A 14,849-nucleotide genomic window follows, 5' to 3' on the forward strand; every position below is an offset into this window, starting at 1 on the left:
AGTTTTTTCAGAGAAACAAAGCAATAATTTCTGCATCTGTAAGACAAGACTTTGGTTTAAGGCAGTATGTATAGATAGATGGGGGTGTGTATGTGTGTGCATTTTAATTTTCATTTTGAATTTTACTTTAGGAGGTTTTGGACATCTTGCCATTTTCAATTCTTGCCTGCAAACCAGAAGCATAGATGATGGGGAGCTATTACATGGTATATTAAAAATTCTAATATCCTGGAAGAAAGATCATGAAGATATTTTTCTTTTCAGTTGGTAGGTGATATTTTATACTGTGTCTCCTTCCCCCATTACAATGTGTATCCAGATTGTGTATCTTATAGTCACATTTTTGTACAGTAATAGGATAGTAAACATTTAAGCCAACCTTTCATAAGTATATCAGATTTAAAATAAAATAGTTTAATTGAATGTCCTTATCATTCTTCCATGTTTTTTTGTTTTTTTGTCTTTATCACAGTAATCTATCAGAAGTAAGTCCAGAGATACTAGGTGTAAATATAGAAATAATCCGATTCCTTTCCCTGTTTCTGAAATACTGCTCATCTCCTTTGGCAGAGAGTGAATGGGACTTCATCATGTGCTCCATGTTGGCTTGGTTGGAGGTAAATTAACCCGATGTGTCATCACCGCTGTTAAGTCTTCATGCATATCTGTATACTAGAACCAACTACTAATCTTATTCTTTAAGTAATGATTGTAATTAGCTCTTTTGCAAACATTTAAACACTTTATAGATGTATTCCTCACCAGTTACTGTTTGATAGAACAGTGAAGTGATAGAGGTTTAATGTCTGCCAGTATCATTCAGTGACCAAATCTCCTGCTCTTAAAGTGTTCTCTCCATTAGCTCATTTTAATACATATTTGTAGCACAGCCCTTGGAGATTTTATCTTTCATGATCAGTTTTTTCATCTTTTTGGCTCTTAATTAAATTATTATTAAAATGTACTGTGCCAGTAATACATTAAAGATTAAACAAATTCAGAGGGAATTAATGCTCTTTTTATGACACAAAGCAAGCATAGTATTTGTGGGCTCTGATGCCAGCAAATCATTAGGGTTGAATTGGTCTGAATCTCAGCTTTGTTTGCTGTTAGCTGTGTGGCTTAGGGTGTTCAAACTTGACCTACTTGAGCCTCGGTGTCCTTATTTTATTTATTTATTTATTTATTTAAAGATTTTATTTATTTTAGAGAGAGAGATTATGAGCTGGGGAGAGGGGCAAAGGGAGAAGGAGGGTGAGAATCTCAGGCAAGCTCCCCGCTAAGCACAGAGCCTGACTCAGGGCTCAGTCTCACAACCCTGAGATCCTGACCTGAGCCTAAGTTAAGAGTTGGACATTCAACCGACTGAGCCACCCTGGCGCCCCCAGTGTCCTTATTTTAAAAATAACTTAATAATGCCCAATTAGGAGGGCTCCTGAGAAGATTATAAATATGTTTTTATAATTTCACTTGGTAAATGGTACTTGATATTTTCCTTCATAGTTTTAGAAATAGCATTTCAGAATAAATGGATTGATTCTAATTCTTAGTATTTAATTTTTTAGAAAGTTATTTTGATGTAAAATGTATAAATGTCTCTGAGACTCTACACTTCAACTGCTTTTTATTTTAAAATTTAAAGAACTGAGGGGCACCTGGGTGGCTCAGTGGGTTAAGCGTCTGCCTTCGGCTCAGGTCATGATCCCGGGGTCCTGGGATCGAGTCCCACACCCGGCTCCTTGCTCAGGGGGAAGCCTGCTTCTCCCTCTGCCTGCCCCTCCCCAAGCTTGTGCACTCTCTCTGACAAATAATAAAATAAATAAGATAAGATAAGATAAGATAAGATAAAATAAAATATAAAATAAAAAAATAAAAAAATAAAATAAAAAATAATAAAATAAAATAAATAAAATAAAATAAAATAAATAAATAAATAAATAAATAAAATAAATAAAATAATAAAATAAAATAAAATAAAAATTTTGGGGGCGCCTGGGTGGCTCAGTCGTTAAGCGTCTGCCTTCAGCTCAAGTCATGATCTCAGGGTCCTGGGATCAAGTCCCGCATCGGGCTCCCGGCTCGGCAGGAAGCCTGCTTCTCCCTCTCCCACTCCCCCTGCTTGTGTTCCTGCTCTCGCTCTCTCTCTCTCTGTCAAATAAATAAATAAAATCTTTAAAAAAAAAAAAATTTAGAGAACTGAGAGAGTTTTCTTTAATCCCTTGATTTGTGGTGTTCTGGTAGATGTCTGCTAACCTATTTCATTTTTGTTTCTTCAGACAACAAGTGAGAATCATGCATTGTATTCTGTTCCACTTATACAACTGTTTGCCTGTGTCAGCTGTGATTTGGCCTGTGAGCTCAGTGCTTTTTTCGATTCTGCAACTCTGGATACCATTGGCAATCTCCCTGTAAATCTAATCAGTGAATGGAAAGAATTTTTTTCCCAAGGCATCCACAGTTTGCTTTTACCTCTTTTGGTGACTGTTACAGGCAAGTGAAAGGGGAATCATAGTGGGATTCATTGCAAATGACTAGTTGAAAAATTCAAAACAAAAACTTTGGCTGCTTAAGTCAAACGCTACAGAAGAGTGAAGAAAAGAACCTGAGAGAAAGCTTGGCATCTCAGAAGCATCACATATGCTTCTGCTTTACAGACAAGAATTGAAAACTGGCAAAGTATCCAAAGACTATTACGAGTTAAAATAATAGTAATTCAGATAACCTGAATAGATTATTTATAACTCAAACTTCTCTCTTTTTTAAGGATGAGATAATAGAAGTTATGATGACTGTTTAAGATTACATTAAACGGTTTCTAGTGAGGACTGCTCTCCTTTTGTCAATTTTTTACTTCATTTTCTTAAATGACATTTAACCGTGAATCAGTCAAGTTCTGTTACTCACTTTATTTTGGGATGTGCATGTTTCTTTCCTTTTTGTCATCAGAAGAAAGTGAAGATACATCTGAAACATCCTTTCAGAATGCAGTGCTGAAGCCCATGTGTGAAACATTAACATATATCCCGAAAGACCAGCTGTTGAGTCAGAAACTCCCTTCAAGACTGGTTGCTGGCCAAAAAACAAACTTACCAGAGTATCTCCAGACTTTGTTAAATACATTGGCCCCATTACTCCTCTACAGAGCTCGGCCTGTGCAAATTGCTGTTTACCATATGCTATACAAGTAAGAATTCTTCCAATTGAATCAATGTTGTGGTGGTTCCAAAAAAAAAAAAAAAATATATATATATATATATATATATATATATATACACATATTTAGTTTTAACCCTTGGTCATTAAAAAAAAAGTCAAAGTAAAAAAAAAAATAAACTCAATCATGCATTTTAATAACAGGGATGCCAGATTTTGGATCATTTAGATCACTGTTCTCTATACATCGTTTACATTTAGATAGTCCTGGCCATAGGTGATTATTTCAGAAAACAATCATTTTAAAATATACTCATTACAAAGTAAGTATTGGTCTTTCTGCTTTTGAGCATGATTTAACAATGAACAGTTTAATGTAGTATAATATATATTCTGACTTGTAGATTGATGCCTGAATTACCACAGTATGATCAGGATAATCTAAAGTCATATGGAGATGAAGAAGAAGAACCAGCCTTGTAAGTTTTTTCAGTAATTTATTTTATTTAATTCTCATAATCCACCTCACTTATAATAACTTCAGAAGATGGATAAACACAAAAGCTCTGAATTTAGAGCATATATTCATTCAATAGATCTTTTAAAATCATCTGTAAGATAAAAATGAAAGAGTCCAGCCAAAAAAGATAGTTTCTCTCCTTAATTGTTCCTAAATCATATTTTCAGTTTGCTACGATTTGGCAGAACTTTCTTTGACCACATGGTAGCTGTGGAAAGAGTATATCAATTTAAATACCTGTTGAGCACCCATTTTGTGCAAAGTATTAAATGTCTAGGGGAGAATATGGTGTTTAGTAATTGTTCTTATTCATAAGGAGCTTATAATCTAGACGATATTCCTCTATAATAGAAAACAGTGTGTGGCAGGTGCTATGGAAGAGGATAGATAGCATGCTGGGGGAACACAGCTGCTTGCACCAGAAGGGAAGACTTTTTCTTGAGAAAAAGACATTTATTCTGGATCTGTCAAGTTAGGTAGCACTTCAGCAGGGCAGGGAAGACCATATAAATTAAGGGAGTACCATGTGCGAAGGCGTGAATGTTCGGATGTGCTGGGGAGTGTTGAGTAGTTGCCACTTAACATATTTTTTACTGTCTGTATCTTCCTCCACTGGAATAGAAACTCTGTAAAGTCAGGAAGTTTTGTCTCTTGTTCCCGACTATATTCATAGCATTCAGAATGGTCCCTGGCCTAACGCAGACTCATGAATACTGCTCATTTAATAAAAGGATAAATATTCGATGAATATATGTAGAGTAGATAGGGAAGGTATAGATAATGAAGGGCCTTAAAAATTACATTTTCTGGGATTTAGGGCATTATTTGGTAGAAGATGGGAAAAGTACCAGCTGATTCTGGCTATAGTATGAATCATAAATTATACAAAGAAGCACACAGAGATGGAGACCATTCTAGAAACAGTAATAGTGCATGGAGGGCAGCATGGAAATGGAGAGATACCTGAGCTGGTATTTGTAAAATCCAGTGACCGTTGGTGTGGAATAGAGAAGGGTTGGTAGATGGGATAGTGGTGTTGAAGGTAAAAATCCAAGGGCAGAAGCTTGAAGACCTGTGTTTATGGGCTGGGAAAAGGAAGCCACAAGGGAAGAAATGTTGCACAGGTGAAAGGAAAGAACTGAGCTACAATGTCAGAGAGAGTTTGACAGGATATACACACATATTTCACTTTCTGAGAATCTCCTAAGTTCATCTGAAAGTATTAAGGAGTGTAGTAGTTCAGTAAAGAAGAAAATTAATTTACATTGTCATAAATTAATATGAATATTGAATTTACTTTCCTGAAAAGACATACAGTCTTATGTTTTTTACTCTTCATAGGGATCTGGTAGGACCTGGTATCGCTAACTACTAGAGCTTATATTTTATAGTATTTATCATATATATTTTAATTAATATAAATATGAAAAATATTTTACATATTTATGAATATAAAATGTGTTTTGTTTACATATGTTAATGTATTTGTAATTAAATATATTTAATGTAGCAGAATTAGCAGTTAAGATTAGCAGTTAAAGCTGCATCTGTAAAGGGGGACTTTTAAAATGGTTTTTGAAAAATAGAGAAAGATTTTTCTGAAATGCTTAAAGTGTATACATGCTGTCAATTTTTTAAGGGATAAGTTATGAAGAAAATTGTGGTGTTTAATCATTGATTCATAGGTCACCACCGGCAGCATTGATGTCTCTTCTTAGAACTCAGGAGGACTTGCTAGAAAATGTTTTGGGATGTATTCCTGTTGGACAGATAGTAACTATTAAGCCACTGAGTGAAGACTTCTGCTATGTTCTGGGATACCTCCTCACCTGGAAATTAATACTTACTTTCTTCAAAGCTGCTTCATCTCAGGTAAATAGGTGATAACTTTTGACAGTTCTGTCATCTGTGTGTTTCTGTTACTGTTCTAAACCCTTTGTTTCCCCTCTTTTTGAAAAAAGGGGAAATGCCTCACATTTTAATCTTCCCTGGCTAACTTCAGACATTCTGCTAAATTTATATCTGTCCCTTAACTTCCTTATCCTCCCCCCGCCACACACACACACACACAGTTTTTTTGCAAAAGTAATCTCTGGAATGTGCTTGAATCAGTTTTTTCTTACTGAATGTAGCCACCAAGTCCTTTTACTGCAGGAAACAAGATTTATATAATTTAATTTTGTGTTACTGCAGTAATAATTCCAAAGGACTTAGATCTTGCTGTTTTTGTTTTTTTTTTCCCCTTTGGTCAATTTCTGACCCATTTGGAAATTTTATTAATACATCATTGGGAATTTACCTTATTTGAAAATCAGTTTTTAGAGCAAGATCTATGAAATGTTACTGTGTAATTCAAACTGTTATCTCAAAATGGTAAAAAATATCTTAAGATAATTATTTTGCCCAAATTATTCTAGCAGCCACTAGATGTCTCTGTTGTCTCATGTTTAGGAAGAAAGACCTCATTGTCTAGGAAGAAAGCTGGAAAAATTTCCAGGTTTTCTTTCTTTCTTTCTTTTTCTTTTTATTCTTTAGGCTGATCCCCACTTAAAAAGTTCCAATAAAATGTTGATTGAATCAGTTTAATAAACTGATGGCTTTTTAAATATAAACAGTGGCTTTTTTGACAGGTCAGTACAATAACAGTTTATTACCTCATATTTGAGGTGTGATTAAATATGGCATTCATTTCCAATGTGATTTTTCCAAATTCCTAAGTTATAATTTATGTCGTTGCTAATAACTCATACCTTGGTACAAATATATGAACATATGCATCTTTGCATTTGTATATCTAAGGGGAAGATCAAATTACAGAGGCAACGATGACCTAGATGTTTAAATTGTTTTATTTTTCTGTAGGCTGGCCACTTATGTTTGTGACTTGAGCTAGTTTTATTTGCTGGTGATGTATTTCAAGAACTCCTTGTTGGGCTTTTATATTTGTTTCTTAAAATATTGTTGATCGCTTATAAATTGCAGCAAAGTGAGTCTTCCATGTGTAAGAATTTTGTTCTTATCATTTTATATTCAGAAATTTTGAAAATGGCCATGCATCACTTTTTTCATTAAACCAGAATTGGGGTGGGGCACAAAGAATTGTACAGCAGCATTAATGAGCCTGGAACTTGAACCGAATGGTGACAGTTAAACCAGAATAACTCAGTTAATAGCCTAATTAGATAAATCCTAAAGCAAACAGAATTTTTTTAAAAAGCACTGTAATTGGTCCTAAATCTAGGCTTTTAAAAAACTTTTTTCTTGAAGAGAAACAACAACTCCCAGTGAATCAGATTGAACTGGAACAAAGCCATGAGCTTATGTGTGTTTCATAGCTTTACTAACATGTTTTTCACATACTATCAAATTTACTTAAAGTATACAGTTTGGTGTTTCTGCTGTATTCACAGAATTGTGTAAATATCACCACTTTCTAATTTTAGAACATTTTCAACACCTGAAAAAAGAAACCTTTACCCATTTGCAGTCAGTTCCCATTTCCTCTCAAGCCTTCCAGCTCTTGGCAGCCACTATTCTGTGTTCTGACTCTATGGATTTGCCTCTTCCTGGACATTTCACATATGTAGTCTTTTGTGTCTGGCTTATTTCACTTAGCATAATGTTTTCAAATTCATGCATGTTATGCCATATATCTGTATTACATTCCGTTTTATGCCCGAATAATATTTCATCGTGTGACGAGTATACTACATTTGTTTATTCATTTATCGATTGATGGACGTTTAGGTTGTTTCCACTTTTTGGTTATTGTGAATAAAGCTACTGGGAACATTGTATATGAATTTTTGGGTGGACATATATTTTCATTTCTCTTGTGTTGTACAGCTAGGAGTGGGATTTCTGGGTAATATACATGTGTTTTTAAAAGTCCATTGATTTTTTTTCCCAAGTTTTTATTTAAATTCCAGTTAGTTAACATACAGTGTAATATTAGTTTCAGGAGTAGAATTTAGTGATTAATCATTTATGTTCAACATCCAGTGCTCATCACAAGTGCCCTCCTTAATACTTATCACCCATTTAGCCCATCATCCTGCCCACCTCCCCTCTAACAACCCTCGGTTTGTACTTTATAGTTAAGAGTGTCTTGGGGTGCCTGGGTGGCTCAGTCAGTTAAGCATCTGCCTTCTGCTCAGGTCATGATCCTGGAGTCCTGGGATCAAGCCCTGGGATGTAGTCCTGGGATCGAGCCCTGCATCGAGCTCCCTGCTCAGCCGGGAGTCTTCTTGTCCATTTCCCTCTGCCCTGCTCGTGCGCTCTCTCTCAAATAAATAAATAAAAAATCTTAAAAACGACAACAAAAAATAAAACAATTCTGCAGTTTCCCATTTAAAAAAAGTTTCTTATGGTTTGCCTCTCTTTCTTTTTCCCCTATGTTCATCAGTTTTCTTTCTTAAATTCCACATTTGAGTGAGATCATATGGTATTTGTCTTTCTCTGACTTACTTTGCTTAGCATTATACTCTGTAGCTTAATCTGTGTTGTTGCAAATGGCACGATTTCATTCTTGATGGCTGAGTAATATTCCATTGTATATATACCACATCTTCTTTATCCGTTCATCAGTTGACGGACATTTGGGCTCTTTCCATAATTTGGCTCTTGTTGATAATGCTGCTATAAGCATCACGGTGTATAACCCTTCGAATCTGTATTTTTATATCTTTTGAGTAAATACCAGTAGTGCTGGATCGTGGGGTAGTTCTATTTTTTTTTTTTTTAATGAAATGCAACAGTACTTTAATTAGTTCAGTGCTACAGGTCCATTGATCTGTGCCACCCACACCAGATCTATTTTTCTGTAAAGATTACCTGACATTTGTTGTTGTTGTTGTTACTGTTTTTTAGTAGGCTCTATGCCCAGCGTGGGGCTTGAACTCACAACCCTTAGATCAAGGATTGTGAGTTCTACTGACTGAGCCAGCCAGTCATTGCAGGGTAGTTCTATATTTAACTTTTTTGAGGAACCTCCATACTGTTTTCCAGAGTGGCTCCACCAGTTGCATTCGCACCAGCAGTGCAAGAGGGTTCCTTTTTTTGCACAGCCTCGCCAACACTTATTTCTTGTGTTTTTGATTTTTGCCATCCTGACAGGTGTGAGATGGTATGTCATTAGTTTTGATTTGCATTTCCCTGATGATGAGTGATGTTGGTAATCTTTTTTTGTGTCTGTTGGCCATCTGAATGTCTTTGGAAAAATGTCTATTCATGTCTTCTGCCTATTTTTTAACTGGATTATTTTTGGTTTTTGGGTGTTCTTATAAGTTCTTTATATATTTTGGATACTAACCTTTATCAAAAAAATCCATTGATATGTATCATTAGCTTTTTAAAATTCTACTTCCAACTTTTTTTTTTAAATTCAGATTTACAGAGGAGGTAGAGGAGTAATTCAATGAAAAGTCATGTACCCTTTTCCTAGAGTCACAAATTTTTAAATGTTGCTACTTTTGAAGATTTATTTATTTTTGGAGAGAGAGAGAGAGAGAGCGCAGCGGGGAGAGGGAGAGGAAGAGAGAATCTCATGCAGACTCCCCACTGAGCATGGAGCCTGACGTGGGACTCAGTCTCATGACCCTGAGATCATGACTTGAGCCAAAACCAAGTCGGATGCCCAACCAACTGAGCAACCCAGGCACCCTAATGTTGGTACCTTTGTACGTGTTTTCTCTATATTTACTTTCTTTGTATTTCCTTTTTCTCTGCTCATCTATTTGAAAGTTGCTGATGCATGAATACTTTTACGAAAAGTATTTAAACATATATCTCCTAAGAACAAGGACATGTATTGATATAGTTATTATACTCAAATTTAATTTTAATGCAATAATCTAATTTGTATTCAAATAATTTTGATTGTCCCTGTAATGTCCTTTATAGTTTTATTCCTTCTCTATTGAGGATTTGATCAAGGATCATGTTTGCATCATGTTTGTCATATTTCTTTAACCCATAATTTCCCTACCTGTCTTTTCTTTATTGTCATTCAGGTTGGTTATTTTGTAGACTCTGTTAGGATTTGAATTTGTCTGATTGTTTCCTCATGATGAGTTTCTGGTTGATTTTCAGCGAGAGCACTTACTGCACTTGGTGATGTGTCCTCAGTGTGTCACCTCAGGAAGCACAGAATGTCAATGTGTCCTTTATTGGTGATACAAAGTTTGGTTACTTGGAAAGGTAGTGTCCTGCAGATTTCTCCATTGTTAGGTACTTTGATCAACATATTTTAAAAATAAATTCCATATCCTATGGCTTGATACTTGTATGTGAGCATTTGTAGTGTTCAGAAAATGGTGTCTTGCACCAAGAGGAGATACATGCTTTAGTGGGAAGAATAACTTTAAAACCGGTACATATACCAAAGAGTTGCAAAGTAAATGTGAACACAGGAAAACTGGGTTATTGAGGAATGAGTTCTGAAGCACACAGATGCCTTTAGTGCACTGAGTGGTGCCAGATTTTCCTATTTCTTAAAATTTTAATCCCCGTATGGTTAACATACAGTGTTGTATTAGTTCCAGGTGTACAATATAGTGATTATATAATTCTGTACATCACCCAGTGCTCATCACAAGTGCCCTCCTTAATCCCCATCACCTATTTCACACACCCCCCCGACCTCCCCTCTGGGAACCATCAGTTTGTTCTCTATAGTGAAGAGTCTGTTTTTTGGTTGTTTGTGGGTTTTTTTATCTTTTGTTTCTTAAATTCCACATATGAGTGAAATCATATGGTATTTGTCTTTCTCTCACTGACTTATTTTACAAGATTTTCCTATTTTTAAAAAAGGAACCAGAAATCCATATATTTTTTGAAGATTTATTTATTTTGAGAGAGAGAGAGCACACTCATGGGAATGGGGATAGGGGCAAAGGGAGAGAATCTTCAGACAGACTCCCCACTGAGTGGGAGCCTGACACAGGGCTTAATCCTATGACCCATGAGATCATGACCTGAGCCAAAACCAAGAGTCGGACACTTACCCGACTGAGCTGCCCAGGCGCAGCCAGAAATCCATATTTTTGAGTGAAATCCTGCTTTACAAAACAAGACCCCAAGACATTTTGGACTACTAGTTTGTGCTCTCTTTTTCTAAAGGGATGCTGGAGTATTTGCTGTGGTGTGAGGTCAGCCATAAAAATGGGATTAGTTTTAAGTAGGACTTTTGTAAGATTAAGAACTGTGGTGCGGAAGGGGTATGTAGAAGACTTGGGAGGAGAGGGAGCAAATCATCTGGGGAGTGGGGAGCAGATTTTCTTAGAGAAAGCAAGGAGATAGTTTGAGGAAGATGTTAGAATCCGTCTCATAATGAGGGGATAGTGAAAACTGCTTGTTCATGAAGAAAGGGAGTAGTGCCGTCAGTGACACGTTTGGGAAGTAAGAATGTGGCATGTATTTTGTAGGACTCTGCCATGTAATTCTAAGTCTTCAAATTAACGCCTTTTTCACTGTGTTCTTATACAGTCTATTCTACTTTGATTTGTTCTTCTCACTGACTTGGTTTAATTGGGTTTACTAATAAAAATTCTTTACTCTCCACCAGCTTCGGGCACTGTACTCAATGTACCTTCGAAAAACAAAAAGTTTGAATAAATTGCTCTATCACCTGTTCAGACTTATGCCGGAAAATCCGACCTATGCAGAGACAGCTATTGAGCTCTCAAATAAGGACCCTAAAACATTCTTTACAGAAGAGCTCCAGTTGAGTATTAGAGGTCAGTAAGATGTGTGTTTGTGTTCTTTCTTGGAGACTAGGTCCAGATTAGGCTGTATTTATTATGCTGTACTCTTCAGAGTTTGGATAATAACCCCAAATGTGTGTCCTGGCTATCAGAAGATTGAAGTGCATGTTAAAATGTCTTGGAGATGTGAGGAGGGTACTATGTTTTGTGAATACTGAGGTGGATATTCTAGGATTTTTGTATAACCTCACAGTGAGCTCTGGGGAAAGTATAGGGACCAGACTCCTTTTCATAATTTATAAGAAGACAGTCTTTAAATTTTTTTAAAAGTTTATTTATTTATAATCTCTATACCCAATGTGGGTCTCAAACTCATGACCTGGAGATCGTGCTCCACCGACCGAGCAGCTGAACACCCCTAAATTTTTCCTTCTTTTTATTTAACTTTTTTTCCCCACTCCCTGGGCATAGGGGCTTGGGTTGTCCTTTTTAAAATATGTATGTTCCCTTTTTTTGTGATCTGTCATGTGAAATATAGAATGCTATGTCTAGGCAGATTTTTCAGTGTCATTTGGGATCTTCATTCTTTTTACTTCTTTTTGCAATTCCAATGATTCATTTTGAACGTGTGAGAGAAAGTTAATACTCTAGAGTTCTGGCTTCGGTATGTTTGTTTTTTGAGCTCTAGCTCTAGTTTTAAAGAATTGAAAATGATTTTCTAGTCCGTTATTCTATGTAAGAAATACATGTTATTAACTAAGAATTTGTTTTTTCTTCAGAAACAGCAACTCTTCCCTACCATATCCCACACTTGGCTTGTTCAGTCTATCATATGACATTAAAAGACTTGCCTGCCATGGTTAGGCTGTGGTGGAATAGTAGTGAGAAGCGTGTTTTCAATATTGTAGATAGATTTACAAGCAAGTATGTCAGCAATGTTCTTTCCTTTCAAGAAATTTCTTCTGTGCAAACAAGTACACAACTATTTAATGGCATGACGGTTAGTATTATCTTGAATTTTTTCCAGAAAAGTTGTTTAAATATTGGTTATGTTTCTCATTTGTAGTGAGTATCATCACAATATTAACCATTGGTTCAGAATTTACAGAAATTGTCTACTATATTTTCTACTTCATTCTTGGGTATCAAGTCTCAGTATTAATGTATAGATTGAAACAATGTTATAATTTCATTTACTCCCGTCAGAGTTTTTTGAACATTCATTAGTTCATTCAAAATCTATATTGGAACACCTGTAGATTCCAGGCACTGTGTGTCAGTCACTTGGGAAATGAATGGTTTGGTAGGGTCAGATTCCTATTGTGTAATATCATACAACCTAATAAAGGGGAAAGAGTGATACCGGTATGTTTTTTGCGTTGGAAACTGGAAAGTGGCACATTAAGAGGAAGCGTGCTCTGCGATCAGCATGGGAAAGGTTCATCTGACTGAGGGGGTTAGGTGCACCTTTATGGAGGAAGGTTACTTTGAAGTGGGCAGGATTGTGTTTTAGGGGCAGTGAGGAGAAAGTGTTGAATATAGAGAAAGCAGTATGGCAAAAGCAAAAAGCTTGGAGATGAGAATGTCATTTCTGTGATTGCCCTAAGAAATGCTGAATAAACCAGCATTCATACAGAGCAGGACTCCTGAAGGTAAATAGAGAACCAGTTGCTTCCATGATGAATTACAGCCATACTGGGAAAGGCCTCAAATGATAGTTTAAAATATTTGGTCCTATTAGGCCACTGAAAATTTTCCTTTGAAGCAAGTGACACTGTCAGTGTTATAATGGGTAAAATTGCTCTGACTGTAATATATAGTATAGGCTGTTGGCATGGAGCTTGGGTTCAAATGCATAGTCAGGGAGACCCACTGGTGTAAACATTTTGAATAACAAGGAGGGCCTGAGTAAGGCAGTATCAGTGGGAATGTTCCATTAAAGGAGAGGAATGTTAAAAATTTTGTGGTGATTTATCCAAACTTGTAGCTAGTTAATATCTGGGAGGAGGTGGAAGGAAAAATTTAAGATGATGCTATGGTTTTTAGCTTGGAAATAGGACAGTCAGAAGACTACATTGGTCAAGCATGGTAATTTGTATTTTATGTTGTTTGCAATGCTAGTATGAAAACTAAAACCAGGTGGAAATAATTCTAACGGTTGATGGTTGGCTATAAAGCTCAAGAGAATTCTGTGTCAGAGAAAGACTTAGGGGACTTCTAAATATAGATGATATTTGATACCCTGGGTGTGGAAGAAGAGCAATAATTAAGAATTCATTCTGTCACTGGTCTGTTCAAAACTTATGCAGCAACCCTAATATCATAAAACATACTTTTTTATGAGAAGGATTTCTTTTGAAACTAACTTTGAATTTCATAAAAATCACTATAAAATATGTCAGGTATATAAATGTATGTATTAAATATCTCTTGTCCAGTAAACCAACATGTTTACCTGTGTTGTCTTTGAATGAAGACTGACTGCCAATAGTCAACCTATCAAGATGTTTTTTGAATGAAAGGAAAGAAATTTGCAAAAAGGTATCACCTTTCCTGTGTTGCAGGTTAAAGCTCGAGCTACTACCCGAGAAGTGATGGCTACTTACACTATTGAGGACATAGTTATTGAACTTATAATACAGCTGCCTTCCAATTACCCCCTGGGTTCAATAACCGTGGAGAGTGGGAAAAGAGTAGGTGTGGCTGTTCAGCAGTGGCGGAACTGGATGCTGCAGTTAAGCACTTACCTCACCCATCAGGTAAGTTTCTCTGTGCACATTCAGCTTTCCAGATGGTACTGCTGACCTCCTCTTTGAAAGGTAAGTAAGATAAAATATATCACTTCTGCTTGAGGTTGGAAGAGATACTGTATTTCCTTGGGTCAACACAGATGTATACCTAAATGACCTGAACCTACCTACTGAGCTGTTTTCCTTTTTAAGGTTCTGCAGTTTTTTTTTCTGCTGTTTGAGAGGAATTGACTTTACTCCACTGACATTGTGGATGACACAGAACAATACGTGGTATTAAAGAAATTGTTTGAGAGGGAATCTTTGTAAGATACTGGATCAATGAATATCTTTGGAGCTACTTTTAGTCTAATATTTCAACTCTCCTTCTGTGACTAGAGAAATCACAGTACTCTCAAAGATCTTTGACTTTTAAACAAATGTTAGTTGTTTGCACGTTGAGACTATAAAACTTGATGTATTGATGCAAAACCTCTCTTTCAGGTCTGTCTTTAATGGAGAAAAATTATATCTGGTTTCTAAAACTTGGGAGGTCATTTTAAAACCCACGTTCAGAAAACTTAGGAGATGTGAATATAGCCAAGCAGATTCTGTTCTTTCTAAATTAAAATTCAGGGGTGCCTGAGTGGCTCAGTCGGTTAAGCGTCTGCCTTCAGCTCAGTTCGTGATCTCCGGCTCCCTGCTCAGCGGGGAGTCTGCCTCTCCTGCCGCTGGTGTGCGCTC

At 36.2% G+C, this 14,849-nt stretch overlaps 1 protein-coding gene across 1 annotated transcript in view; it reads left to right on the forward strand.

Annotated features, from left to right (window-relative positions):
* LTN1 (listerin E3 ubiquitin protein ligase 1) overlaps window positions 1-14,849 on the forward strand; it is a 76,436-nt gene that overhangs the window by 46,037 nt on the left and 15,550 nt on the right. The window contains exons 20-28 of the mRNA XM_064579673.1: window positions 132-267; window positions 473-617; window positions 2,277-2,490; window positions 2,947-3,184; window positions 3,558-3,632; window positions 5,359-5,545; window positions 11,238-11,409; window positions 12,156-12,376; window positions 13,941-14,135. Of these exons, the coding sequence (XP_064435743.1) occupies window positions 132-267; window positions 473-617; window positions 2,277-2,490; window positions 2,947-3,184; window positions 3,558-3,632; window positions 5,359-5,545; window positions 11,238-11,409; window positions 12,156-12,376; window positions 13,941-14,135 (1,583 nt within the window). The remainder of the gene's footprint in view (window positions 1-131; window positions 268-472; window positions 618-2,276; window positions 2,491-2,946; window positions 3,185-3,557; window positions 3,633-5,358; window positions 5,546-11,237; window positions 11,410-12,155; window positions 12,377-13,940; window positions 14,136-14,849) is intronic.

Source organism: Mirounga angustirostris, unplaced genomic scaffold (genome assembly GCF_029215605.1).
Source record: "Mirounga angustirostris isolate CCGP_5_RB_7025 unplaced genomic scaffold, mMirAng1.0.hap1 SCAF_1, whole genome shotgun sequence".
Classification (NCBI taxonomy): domain Eukaryota; kingdom Metazoa; phylum Chordata; class Mammalia; order Carnivora; family Phocidae; genus Mirounga; species Mirounga angustirostris.